We start from the raw sequence: 14,063 nt of genomic DNA, 5'->3' as shown, positions 1-14,063 counted from the left end.
TTCAATTGTGCCGAAACCATCAAGAAGAGAGGATATTTTACTCTAAATATGAACGTCGAGATTTCAAAAATTCCAATAACACTTCGAGACTACTTTTTCCACGACCCATTCTTCAAGGCGAACTGGCACAAGTTCGACGAGCTGAAGGAGAGCGTGGTCAAGGTGTCGAAGGAAGTCTTGAACAAGTTTCGAGGATTTTTCCGAAACCTAGCCTACATGCCGTTTCTAGGATATAACAAGGAGGAGGGCGAGGTGGAGATCCTTCATTTTCCGCGCAAATGGATGCTGCCCTCCCTCCCGGAGTTGCAGGATAACAAGGATGCACTAGAGATCTATAGAGACCTGGATAACGAGCTCATTAGGTTCAAGGAGACCAAGGACGAACTGGAAATCACCCTCGACACGCATATTTTCAAACCGGACGAGATCTGTGTAACTGTGGAAGACGGACGAATAGTTGTTGTCGGATACCATAAAGACGAGATGGACGACGGAAAGCGTTCAACGATCCGTCAGTTTCGACGTAAGTATGTTCTGCCGGCCGGGTTGGACCAGAAGGATGTGATATCAAACCTATCCAAGGATGGAGTGCTGGTGATTATAGCTCGGAGAGGTGTAGGGAGTAAACCCGTCCTAGAGGCACTAGATGCTGACGATTGGGTTTACACAGGATACATGTAGATTCAACAAAATGCATATTTACAAACCGCTACTATACATATCTATATATATTTTTGTGATTTTGCTCAAAATTGTTGATCAATAAAATCTCACATGTATTATTGTTAGTTATTGCCTTTCACTTTAAACCTATCAATGGCCATGGCATAAAATATCTAAATTTAGTTCTAAATATTTTTCCATTATTCGATAAAAAAAAATGTTCATTTCAAATTCTAATTCTAACATAATTTTGAAAAACTATAGTTAGTTTAGTGAATTTTAAGGTTGAAATATAAGAGATAATCTATAGATTGAAGAGTAAAAACTATAGTTAGTTTAGTGAATTTTAAGGTTGAAATATAAGAGATAATCTATAGATTGAAGAGTAAAAACTATAGTTAGTTTAGTGAATTTTAAGGTTGAAATATCAGAGATAATCTATAGATTGAAGAGTAAAAACTATAGTTAGTTTAGTGAATTTTAAGGTTGAAATATCAGAGATAATCTATAGATTGAAGAGTAAAAAAGTTTAAAGCATTGCAAAATCATTTATTTTATTTTGTGTTCAATTTAAGTAATAAAAGTCCACATTATAAAAAATTCTAGGGTAATGTGGGTTTATCAATTGTTTTTTAGTATTTTAATATTTAGTTTGTATATGTCAGATTTAGCGGCCAAACAGCCGGTAACTTCGGTGACATTTATTGATGGAACCCTTGAGTACCCCTAGGGTAACGAAGGCAAAAAAATCGAATTTTTTCTTTAACATTTTTTTTTTAATTCCACGAGCACTTCAGTTAGTTCTTATTATCATTATGAAGAATTATGTTCTCCGAGGTAGTACCATGTTAACCAACAAATTAACTATTTCTATTTATTAAGACTTTTTTCAGGTTATAGACGGACAGAATTGGCTAGTATAAAATCATGATAAAAACAATTGATCTCATAATAAGCAATAAAACAACGGTTTTGTCCCATTTATTGGATAAATACTTGATAACAATCTATTTAATAACTATTGTAAACATATAATTTTATCCTATCGTAGAAATGTTTAACAAAATTATCAGTTGAAATTCAAAGCGTACGATTGTGCGTATCTTGTTCATATTATACATTCATCACAGTTATAGTCACAGAGGGGGTGGGACCATATAATAATTTTCAGTTTTGTCCAAAATACTATTTACAAAACATGACCTCAACACGTAGACATTTGCTTCATTTAATAGCACTAAATTCATGTTAAATCTAATTGAGAAAATATTTAGTAATTTCTTGGTGTTAACAAATTATTTGTCAAAAAATATTAACTAAAATTTCTACCCTTTATCTTTTTATGGCTAAATGGACTGTCAAGATAATTTTGAGTATATCTCTGTTTAATGATTTCGTTAACACTCCCTTTAAATTAATGAAAATTCACAAGTTACATGAGGAAAGTGATGGGGCATATGTTTACAATCAATAAAAGTAGACTAAAGGAACGAGAGATAGGGGTAAATACTTAATCAATATTTCTAAACAATTGCTGTCTTTGATCGCAATTATTGTTTTGACCTTGCAGCCCCTAACCGTCATTATAAAATGTGTACACACTAAACCTATCCCTCTTTCCTTCGTTATATAATTCTCCTTGTTTACAACAACAGTACAATGTTTAGGAATATATGGTACATTAATGAACTTGATTAATGATCGTCTTGACAAAATATTAAATAAAAACTGGAATTGGAATGTTTTGATATTTGCTCAACCAGTACAATCATGAGGCTTTATCTTGCACGGTTTCGGTACATCAAGACTATACAATCTTAGTAAAATATCTTTCATGTTTTGATATTTGCTCAACCAGTACAGTCATGAGGCTTTATCTTGCACGGTTTCGGTACATCAAGACTATACATTCTTAGTAAAATATCTTTCATGGCTAATAGGGTAATTATGTTTCATGATCTTACATGGGTTAAATGAGATTGGAGATTGGGAATAAGATAAGTCTTTGAAGTTTACAATAATTATCAAAAAATGCCATAGATTTAGGATTTTCAAGCAGCAGTCATTATAAAATGTATTGGTACAAAAAATATCATCTTTTCCGTGTAAACTTATTAAATCGCATATTTCAATGAATTGATTTAATTTTTTTTCACTGGAATTGTCCTTGAAATTAGAACAATTATCTTTACAGCGTATTAATGTTCGTAAAATTAACAATATTAAATTTGAAAAATGTACATGTTGTATTTAGTATTAAAAGATGAATTTAAGAGAAAAGATAAAGAATTTACAATATTAAAAATTGAGGAAATTTTGATTTTCTAAATTAAGTTTATCGTGTAACAAATTTTGTGCTTAGTATGAGTATTTTATTCTGGAGTTAAAGTCATATTTAGTCTGAAAATGAACATTTTTATCCCGATCATCTTTAAGTTCATAATTTTTATCCAACACGAGATTGGTGAACAATTATTCATGTTCTCTTTACATGCATGAAAACACAGATGAGGCTTTTAAAATAAATTTTTTTTTTAAATCCAACGTGATTAAGATACATTGATTCTAGGTCATCTGGACAACAGTTTCACAACTTCTTCATCCTCAGTATCTTTCTCATCACTCTTATCCTCCTTAACCTCTTTCTCTTCCTTCTCCACTCCATCGCCTTTCTCATTCTCAAAAGTCTTCACGTCAACAGATTCGGCGACTGGCTGGGCAATCGCAGGCAGTGGCGGTGCGGAACCGGTTTCTTCGTCTTCCGGCTGAACCGCTTCCTCTGGCTTCTTTCCGGCATTGGTGCCTTCAATGGCTTCCCTTAGTTCCTTGAGACCAACAACACCGATTAGTCGACCGATGGCCGTGACGTAGGCGATATTGACACCAAGCATACTGAACAACGAGTGAACCTAGAACAAGTTTTAATCAAATATAACTTAATTCCTTTCTATTTTAAAGACGAAAGCAGTGTTTTTTTGGCAGAAGAGCACACGTTCAACATCAGTTTCTCATTAGAAACAATTTTTATTTTAAATCACACAAACTTGTGAAATCATTTATTTCTTTATACTATCAAATCTTAATTTTAGTTTTTTTTTGATTTTTTTTGTAATTGGTTTCAGACCTAAATGCCTTTTAATCTTAAAATATAATTTCCTCCTGAACCCTATCTGTATCCAAAATCCCTATCTTTACCCTGAACCCTATATATATCCTGAAACCTGTCAGTACTCTGAACCCTATCTATATCCTGAATTCTATTTGTACTCTGAATCCTATCTATATCCTGAACCCTATCTGTATCCTGAACCATATCTGTATCCTGAATCCTATCTATATCCTGAATCCTATCTGTACTCTGAACCCTATCTGTATACTATATTCTGATTCCAGACCTCTATCTGTATCCTGAATCATATCTGTATTCTTGGAATCCTATCTGCATCCTGAATTCTATCTGTACTCTGAATCCTATCTGTATCCTGAATCCTATCTGTATTCTGAATCCTAACTGTTCTCTGAAACCTATCTGTATCCTGAAACCTGTCTGTAATCTGAATTCATTCTGTATCCTGAAACCTGTCTGTAATCTGAATTCATTCTGTATCCTGAAACCTATCTGTACTCTGAAACCTATCTGTACTCTGAAACCTATCTGTATCCTGAAACCTATCTGCATCCTGAATTCTATCTGTACTCTGAATCCTATCTGTATCCTGAATTCTATCTGTATTCTGAATCCTAACTGTTTTCTGAAACCTATCTGTATCCTGAAACCTATCTGTACCCTGAAACCTATCTGTACTCTGAATCCGAACTGTTTTCTGAATCCTAACTGTTTTCTGAAACCTATCTGTATCCTGAAACCTATCTGTATCCTGAAACCTATTTGTATCCTGAATCCTACCTGTATCCTGAAACCTGTCTGTAATCTGAATTCATTCTGTATCCTGAAACCTATCTGTACCCTGAAACCTATCTGTATCCTGAAACCTATCTGTATCCTGAAACCTATCTGTATCCTGAAACCTATCTGTACTCTGAATCCGAACTGTTTTCTGAATCCTAACTGTTTTCTGAAACCTATCTGTATCCTGAATCCTACCTGTATCCTGAAACCTATCTGTACTCTTAATCCCGTCTGTATCCTCAACCCTGTCTGTACTCTGACCCCTATCCAAAACCGAAATCCTATCTATTTCTTGAACCCTTTCTATAATCCTGAACCCAATTCTGTATCCTGAATTCTATCTGTACTCTGAACCCTATCTGTATCTATCTATATCCTGAACACTATCTCTAAACTCTGAACCCTTTTCTGTATCCTGAATCCTAGATGAACTTGAACCCTATCTGTATCTGTATCTGTATCTGTATCCTTGATACTATCTGAATTTGTGCTCTGAATCCTACCTTGAGTAGATTACTCTTCTCCACGAGCTGGAATGGAGCTGGATCAATCCTGATCTCGGCAAAGTTGACCGGTTTTTCCATCTCCTGCTTTTCCCACTCCCTCTGCTCCTCCAGGGTCAGATCAGGCCGGGAAACAGTCTAAAAATACGGTTTTAACATATAAGCTCCAGGGTCAGGCCAGGCCGGGAAACAGTCTAAAAAACGGGTTTAACATAAAAGCTCCAGAGTCAGGTCAGGCCGGGAAACAGTCTAAAAAAACGGTTTTAATATAAAAGCTGGAAACTTTATATTGAGTTAACTCTTTCTCTCATCAAAAAGTTTTTGACCAGAGAAATGTGACGTCAACTAAATTTGTTAAAGAGGAGAGAATGTTATTTTTAACTGACACATTCCATTCAACAGTTTTCAAGTTTTTTCATAATTTGTTCACCCCTTCAAACGTACAATTCATAGTAGATTCTTAAAACCCAAATATTGAAAATTGCAAAACACAAAAAAACAAAATTTGGACTACTTGTAAATGCATAATGTACATGTATTGTACAATGTTTAAAAATTCTGGTGAAGATCAAGAAATTCATTTTTAAATTTACAAACCAAGATGGTTTTTAACTATCGAAACAAAGCTTACCCTTTTCCCCTCCAGGTTGTACTGGAAATCAAAACTACGGTTGCTGCCCATTGGCCCACCTCGCCTAGATTTATTTTAGTAAAATGACTGTGCACAACATTTCAATTATAAACAACTTTTTTAAAGTAAAGATTATAAAATTTTACATTATCAAGTGTTTACAAAACCGATGTTTTGTAAACAAAATGGGTCGAGGGAACCCGAGATTTAGTAATGTATCTTTAATGTTATTTTTCTAAGTATATTTCAAATATGGTTTGAATTTTTATACCGAAGCATCTGTTGCATAGTTGTTACAGTGTTTCTCCATCTTTCAGCTCCGGATACAGTCTATAATGAAAACATGAAAACATGAAAACATAAAAACATGAAAACATGAAAGCATGAAAGCATGAGAGCATGAATGCATGAATGCATGAATAGATGAATAGGTGAATAGGTAATAAATGAATAAATGAATAAATGAATAAATGAATAAATAAATAAATAAATGAATAAATGAATAAATGAATGAATAAATGAATGAATAAATGAATAGGTGAAAAAAATGAATGAATGAATAAATGAAAGGATGAATAGATGAATAAAAGGATGAATAAATGAATGAATGAACCTCGTATGGAGAGTAGAAGGGTGAATGCGAGCGACCAACTCCATGAATTGTCAAATTGTTCGCTTCGTTTGTTTTCTTTAAAATGGATTTCCGTGGCATCGTACTCAGCATTGCTAGCGCCTAGAATCAAACAAATTTGTTACTTTATTTTATTTTAATACATATATCTAAATTCACTAGAGTTTTCAAACCGATATAGTTTTCTGTACTTCTTTCTATCATTAAAAATAAAGATAAGGATTTCAATAATATATTTTGAGCAAAATATTAAGAGCTACATCAAGGTTTACCTTGAAAGCTAGAGAATCTATATCAAGGTTTATCTTTAGAGCAGGAGAATCTATATCAAGGTTAACCTTGAGAGCATGAGAATCTATATCAAGGTTAACCTTTAGAGCAGGAGAATCTATATCAAGGTTTACCTTTAAAGCAGGAGAATCTATAAATCAAGGTTTACCTTGTGAGCAAGAGAACCTTTATCAATGTTTATTGTTTACCTTGAGAGCAGGAGAATCTATAACAAGGTTTCCTTTGAGAACAGGAGAACCTATACCAAGGTTTACCTTGAAAGCAGGAGAACCTATATCAAGGTTCACATTGAGAGCAGGAGAATCTATATCAAGGTTCACCTTGAGAGCAGGAGAATCTATATCAAGATTTACTTTGTGAGCAGGAGAACCTATATCAATGTTTACCTTTAGAGAAGGAGAATCTATATCAAGGTTTCCTCTGAGAGCAGGAGAATCTATATCAAGGTTTACCTTAAGAGCAGGAGAACCTATATCAAGGTTCACATTGAGAGCAGGAGAACCTATATCAAGATTTACTTTGTGAGCAGGAGAACCTTTATCAATGTTTACCTTTAGAGCAGGAGAATCTATATCAAGGTTCACATTGAGAGCACAAGAATCTTTATCAAGATTTTCCTTGAGAGCAAGAGAACCTTTATATCAAGATTTACCTAAATCATGTTTACCTTGAGCAGGAGAACCTATATCAAGGTTTACCTTAAGAGTAGGAGAATCTATATATCAAGGTTTACCTTAAGAGCAGGAGAATCTATGTCAAGGTTAAGCTTCTCCAAGTTGTCTTCAGCATTGACGGTGGAGACAGCAAACCTAGGATTAGGATCAGATTTAGTTTTTCTTGGAAAAAAAAAGAAAAAAGTAATAAAAAAATTTACCTGCTTGGTCTCCGTCCTTTGGGAGTTGTATTCACAATTTCGGCCTCCTGAAAAAGATTTGAACAATGAGTTTTAGACATGTATCTATTACGATCGAAACCTTAAAAAAATGTGGATCCACGGATCCAAACACAGCTAGGTTGCAAAATAAAGACCAATATGTGCAAAAAAGGGTTTTATCCTTAACAAATCTTATGTCACCTAAAGAGAAATAATTAAAACATTTCTGAGGCCGAATTTGAGCCGCGGCTTGAATTTGATATGGTTAGATCCATTTAAAATTTTATTCAATGTTTCAAGAATCAAGCCGGCACTCAATTGAAACCGGTTTTTGGCGGATTTGAGACGCGGCTCAAATTCATTAAATTCGGACTCTGATCTCCAAATGGTAAATCAGGTCAGGTAAATCAGCGAACCAAAGAAAAAAACATTTCGGAAATTTTTATATATAAAATATTACATAAAAAGCAATTGTTCAATACTATTTCAAGTACAACGGGACACATAAAACTTTGGAAAAGGAAGACGACATTCAATTCATCAATTGCTCTTAAATCAACTAATTAAATACGAAATTTCTGTGTTTCGAGTTGAAAACAACTGAAAATCATAACTTGAGTCTGAACAGGAGACTTATTCTTTCACAGTTTTCAGGGTCCTAAGGTGGCATTTTTTGAGGAAAAATTAGCCCTGAAATGTTTTCCTTCTGATTGCACATCAGCAATTGTGTAAATACATCAATATCTATCCATACATTATTCAAGTAAATTTGCAATTTTTAAAACAAACAAATTTGTTTGTTTTGCTTAGCTTTGAGATAAGATGCAATAAGTAAATACTGTTTTGAGCTTCTCTACACACTTATTATCTCTAGAATTTTCAGGAGGGAGGGGGAGGGGGGAGGAGATAAAAGTAAAAGTTGGGATAATTGAAGTCAAGGTTCCAGGAATAGTATACATTCATTAACTTCATCTTTTTAATCCATAAAGATATATCAAATCAAAAACAAACAGTGTAGCAATAATTTTTAAGTTTAAAACATTAAATCACGTACTGTAAGTTACCAGAATATGTTTACTCGCTGTTTGGTACAACAGATTACAGGAGATTAAACTCCGATCTAGACCAAAGGAAATGGTAAAACTTTTGCGGTATTACTTTAACAACTTTACGATAGCTCTTTAGAAAAATGATTTAATATGATTTAAAACATGCACGATTTAATTTAAATGTTAATTATAGTAAATATGCAGTTGAGACCATAAGAATTTGACTTGGTAGTTTGTTTGTGACCACGTTACCACTAGAAGAGTAATATCAATTACGCTGGAACTCTACGTACACATCTATGACTCAAAGAACTACTCAGCAACGAGCAATAAAGAAAACATTTAATCCCTGTTTACCTTCTCTGTATCATCATCATCAGATTCATTTTCTAGAGCCAACAATCTTCTTGCTTCCTCCTCTCTTCTCTCCCTCTCCTCTCTCTGTCTTCTCTTAATCTCACTTTTCCGTCGCTTTGAGGCCTCTTCTAACCTCCTTAACAAAATATTTAGTTTATCAAATTGAAAGGACTGCTGTTTTATTTCTTAGGGACCCTTAAATTCTAAGTGATCAATAATAATAAAGTTAAAACATTTATCTTAGAATTACGTTGTAGATCAAATAGATTATCAAGATGGAAACGAGAATCATGCACTTTATGTCTAAATTAATCTTACATCGACATTAAATATTACTAAATAATCTTGACGTTAAGTACAACTGTACTGATTGTATCCATATTATCTAATACCACCTGCTTTAATTGATAAATCTATTTGCAAGGCATAGATGCTGAAGAAAAAGAAATTGTTCAGATACGAACCTTTCTTTAGAAATATGCAACTCTATCGCGGAGATGAGTTCATGCCTCTGGACTGAACCCAGGAGGATCATCTGCTTTGCGTTGTCCACCAGGGGGAACCCCTTCAGCTTCCTCCCCTCGGTCAATATACGCTTCAGCTCACTGTACTTCATACCGTACCAGATGTACATAACATCCTAAATAATAAAATATTCAGCTCACTGTCCTTCATACCGAACCAGATGTACATAATATCCTAGATAATACAATATTCAGCTCACTGTACTTCATACCGTACCAGATGTACATAATATCCTAAATAATACAATATTCAGTTCACTTTACTTCATACCGTACCAGATGTACAAACTATCCTAGATAATAAAATATTCAGCTCACTGTACAGCATACAGTACCAGATGTACATAATATTCTAGATAATACAATATTTAGCTCACTGTACAGCATACCGTACCAGATGTACATAATATCCTAGATAATACAGTATTTAGCGCAATATACTTCATATACCGTACCAGATGTACATAATATCCTAGTTAATACAATATTCAGCACATTGTACAGCATACCGTACCAGATGTAAATAATATCCTAGATAATACAATATTCAGCTCACTGTACAGCATACCGTACCAGATGTACATAATATCCTAGTTAATACAATATTCAGCACATTGTAAAGCATACCGTACCAGATGTACATAATATCCTAGATAATACATTATTCAGCTCTCATTGCTAAATCCCCATAAGAAGTAAAATTAATGAAGGGGGGGGGGCGCCTCTGCCAATCGCTTATTATATCTTATTATCCAAAGGATCTCATTCACTTCTCTTAGGACTGCAAAAGTGGTTTCCAAGTGAGCCTCCATTTAAAAAGTTCTATGCCAGATTCACAACAGGACTCTTAAATAAGTTTAAACCTTTTCAGAAAAAAGAAAGATATGTCCATAATTTGGCAGGGTCACTTGAAATTATGTTGACAGTGTCTTCAAAGTGGAAAAGCTAAAAATTGTTTGGAACTTTTTACTTCAATGTCCCCAACCCGCCCAACAAATCACCGATTGTTTTTGATAAATTCTAACCTTCACCATGAAGTTCTCGACAAATACATCGTAAGCTCCTGAGCTGCTGGGAATAATATCAGGAAGATAAGGAAGCTTCTTGATCTTGATAATACTGTCGTAGCAGCTCAACTCCAGGTTCTTGGCAACAAATACCGCTATTATCACAGCTATGAGTACAGGGACGCAATGCGTCACCTGACCGGTCATCTCAAACACAATGACGCTGATGGATATAGTTTGCGTCACAGCACCGCTGAATGCGGCGGCTCCGACGGTTGCGTAACCGCCAGGAATGATCTGACTTATTTGAGATCCGTATCTTATTCCCTCGGGGAACCAAACGTGCATCCCCTCCCCTATTAGGCGACCAAAAGCAGCTCCAATCTTAAAAAAGGAAAAGTTAAAATTAAAATGTGGTTTAGAAACGAGAAAAGTGAGGAAGGACTAATCAGCTATAGGAAAAATGTACTATATCTTGAAGGATGGTTTAAGTACTCAAGTAGGTACAGTGTACTATATCATGAAGGATTGCTTGAGTACTCCAGTAGGTACTAGGAGTGGACTGTACCTTGAAGGTTGGCATACGTACTCCAGTAGGTACTGTGCACTATACCTTGAAGTATGGTTTAAGAACCCCAGTAGGTATTATGTACTATACCTTGAAGAATGGAATATGTACTCCCGTAGATACTGGGAGTGTACTGTACCTTGAAGGTTGGCATACGTACTTCAGTAGGTACTTTGTACTATACCTTAGGGATGGTTTAAGTACCCCCATAGGTATTGTGTACTATACTTTAAAGGATGGAATAAGTACTCCAGTAGGTACTGGGAGTGTACTGTACCTTGCAGGTTGGCAAAAGTACTCCAGTAGGTACTATGTACTATACCTTAAAGGATGGTTTAAGTATCCCAGTAGGAATTATGTACTAAACCTTGAAGGATGGAACAAGTACTTCAGTAGGTCCTGTGTACTATAACTTGAAGGATGGTTTAAGTATCCCAGTAGGTGTATGTACTATACCTTAAAGGATGGAATAATAACTCCAGTAGGTACTGGGAGTGAACTGTACCTTGAAGTATGGCTTAAGTACTCCAGTAGGTACTGGGAATGAACTGTACCTTGAAGTATGGCATAAGTACTCCAGTAGGTACTGTGTACTTTACCTAGAAGGATGGTTTAAGAACCCCAGTAGGTATTATGTACTATACCTTGAAGGATGGCATAAGTACTCCCGTAGGTACTGAGAGTGTACTGTACCTTGAAGGTTGGCATACGTACTCCAGTAGGTACTTTGTACTATACCTTGAAGTATGGAATAAGTACTCCAGTAGGTACTGGGAGTGAACTGTACCTTGAAGTATGGCATAAGTACTCCAGTAGGTACTGTGTACTTTACCTAGAAGGATGGTTTAAGAACCCCAGTAGGTATTATGTACTATACCTTGAAGGATGGTTTAAGAACCCCAGTAGGTACTATGTACTATACCTTGAAGGATGGTATAAGTACTCCAGTAGGTACTGGAAGAGTACTGGCAAGGATGGAGAGGAAGAACGTAGAAAGAATGTACACGGAAAGATTTACAAAAATACTCTAAACCAAATAATCTTTCATCTTGTGAACGTTTGAAAATAGAAAATTCGTGAGAGATATGTTTTAAAAGACAAACGGAAAATTTGATTATTCTCGTGGCATTACTAACATTCCTCTTAAATACTTAAGTACATTTCTTGCGTAGCTTTTTTGTAAAACTTTCTTCTGCAAATATTTTACATTTACTATAGATTCTACGATCTTTATAAGAGTTACAAATTATATATATGTCAACGTTTAGACTAGTAACTCCATATTTTAGTTCGATTGATTATACAATTACAAAAAAATATTTTTGATCTTTAAAGCTTTTGAGATGATGAAAAGATTCCTGGGTGTATGGATCCATCCAGTGTTTAACATGATCATACTCATCCACAGTCATCTCATCCAGGCTCTAGCAGACAACAGTTCAAAACTCATCCAACAAGGGAAATACAAATAATTTCAAAACAGTACCTTTAAAAACTTTTTCTGATTAATCATATTCATTCATTTTCAATTCTACTTATACAAACAAACCCACAATAAAATATAAAATGTGTTTAGCTAGAAGAATGAGGATATCTCAGTCATCTATAATCAGATAAAGAGCTAAAGGGTATGTTACTCTGACACTTCGGTCTTTAAATTTTTTTAACTTAACAACGTTTTGTGTTGCACCGTTGTCTCATCATTAAATACTTGACATATGGGTATGGTATATGGGTACGATATATGGGTATGATATATGGGTATGGTATATGGGTATGGTATATGGGTATGGTATATGGGTATGGTATACCCAATAAACCATAATGAACACTTGTTTTACGCGGGCTGATCTTGCTTACTTTTTTCCCATAATCTTAGCTATTGAGTTTAGATAGACAATAAAAATAATTTTTGTCGGACGCATTTGTGTTGATTTGCTAAAGACTTTAAGAAAATGAAACTCTCAGACCCAATTGAGTTGTGTCCTCTGAGGTATGTTACTGAGGGTATGTAAATCGGACCACACTTAAAATTACGGTCTCTTTATCAAATTTATGCATCTTAAAATAAATTAAACTATGCACATTGCACATTTTAAATTGAAAACTGAGATTTATTTTAGAAAAACCTAATTGAAAAATTCCAAACCTAAATTAAAATCTTAACACGGAATATCAATTCTTAATGTAATTTACCATGTATATGCTAAAAAAAAACATAAAATGCAGGAATTATCCACAAATTCTCAATATGCTTTATCAAAATAATTTTAAAAATTAATTTTTGGCTTAACATGAAATGGAGTGTTCATAAGGAAATAAGGCAATATTTTTAACACTTCTTCCATGTTCAATGTTCATCCTTAATACATCAGACTGTCTATATCATGTAATTTGTATAGATCAAATCAAATCAAATCAAATCAAATCAAATCTAATCTAATCTAATCTAATCTAATCTAATCTAATCTAATCTAATCTAATCTAATCTAATCTAATCTAATCTAATCTAATCTAATCTAATCTAATCTAATCTAATCTAATCTAATCTAATCTAATCTAATCTAATCTAATCTAATCTAATCTAATCTAATCTAATCTAATCTAATCTAATCAAACCAAACCAAACCAAACCGAACCAAACCAAACCAAACCAAACCAAACCAAATAAAATCAAGTCAAATGAAGAAGCTAGGAATTGTACAGGAGCTCCCTAAATTAAAAATGGTTTATGTATTATATTTTTAAAAATATGTTAAAGAACTGTTTCTGTTCCTTGGTCCAGGTATAGTTGGAGAAAAGAATTTCTATTTGCTGATGAGTCGTGATGTCAGCCGCCTGAACAAATACACCTATTGTTATTCAATTTTCTTAGATGGAAATTTTTGAATGAGAAACAAGGTAAACTATGAAGATATGGTTTTACATGGTAGGCGAATATAAAAATACAATGAAGACGACTTTTTAATTTATGTTTTGATGTTAACAAGCTTTTTCGAATTTCAAGTTTATGATTAATCAAAGAAAAGCTTTTTTAACTGATAGCTTCTCTTGA

At 34.1% G+C, this 14,063-nt stretch overlaps 2 protein-coding genes across 3 annotated transcripts in view; one reads left to right on the top strand and one right to left on the bottom strand.

Moving 5' to 3' along the window:
• Positions 1-780, top strand: LOC111697290 (alpha-crystallin B chain). The gene has a single exon (XM_023467232.1). The coding sequence runs from the start codon at positions 49-51 to the stop codon at positions 679-681; it is 633 nt and encodes a 210-aa protein (XP_023323000.1). The 5' UTR covers positions 1-48; the 3' UTR covers positions 682-780.
• Positions 781-1,628: 848 nt separating this feature from the next.
• LOC111697140 (chloride channel protein 2) overlaps positions 1,629-14,063 on the bottom strand; it is a 28,218-nt gene continuing 15,783 nt past the window's right edge. Inside the window, exons 13-25 of one of the 2 annotated variants that reach the window (XM_023467039.1) lie at positions 13,784-13,846; positions 12,367-12,432; positions 11,931-12,035; positions 10,459-10,824; positions 9,374-9,549; positions 8,910-9,045; positions 7,504-7,550; positions 7,363-7,438; positions 6,321-6,440; positions 5,979-6,037; positions 5,708-5,771; positions 5,077-5,214; positions 1,629-3,572 (exon numbers count right to left, since the gene is read on the bottom strand). In XM_023467039.1, coding sequence (XP_023322807.1) covers positions 3,234-3,572; positions 5,077-5,214; positions 5,708-5,771; positions 5,979-6,037; positions 6,321-6,440; positions 7,363-7,438; positions 7,504-7,550; positions 8,910-9,045; positions 9,374-9,549; positions 10,459-10,824; positions 11,931-12,035; positions 12,367-12,432; positions 13,784-13,846 — 1,755 coding nt within the window. In that variant the 3' untranslated portion in view covers positions 1,629-3,233. Of the gene's footprint in view, positions 3,573-5,076; positions 5,215-5,268; positions 5,326-5,707; positions 5,772-5,978; positions 6,038-6,320; positions 6,441-7,362; positions 7,439-7,503; positions 7,551-8,909; positions 9,046-9,373; positions 9,550-10,458; positions 10,825-11,930; positions 12,036-12,366; positions 12,433-13,783; positions 13,847-14,063 lie in introns of those variants that run through there. The other variant, XM_023467046.1, reaches the window with a different exon arrangement.

Source organism: Eurytemora carolleeae, unplaced genomic scaffold (genome assembly GCF_000591075.1).
Source record: "Eurytemora carolleeae unplaced genomic scaffold, Eaff_2.0 scaffold65, whole genome shotgun sequence".
Classification (NCBI taxonomy): domain Eukaryota; kingdom Metazoa; phylum Arthropoda; class Copepoda; order Calanoida; family Temoridae; genus Eurytemora; species Eurytemora carolleeae.
The sequence above is the reverse complement of the archived record's forward strand: the minus strand, read 5'-3'. Positions and strand labels throughout refer to the sequence as shown.

Excerpts from the sequence above, each read along its gene's own strand:
- LOC111697290 (XM_023467232.1), top strand. The coding sequence starts at position 49 with ATGAACGTCGAGATTTCAAAAATTCCAATAACACTTCGAGACTACTTT.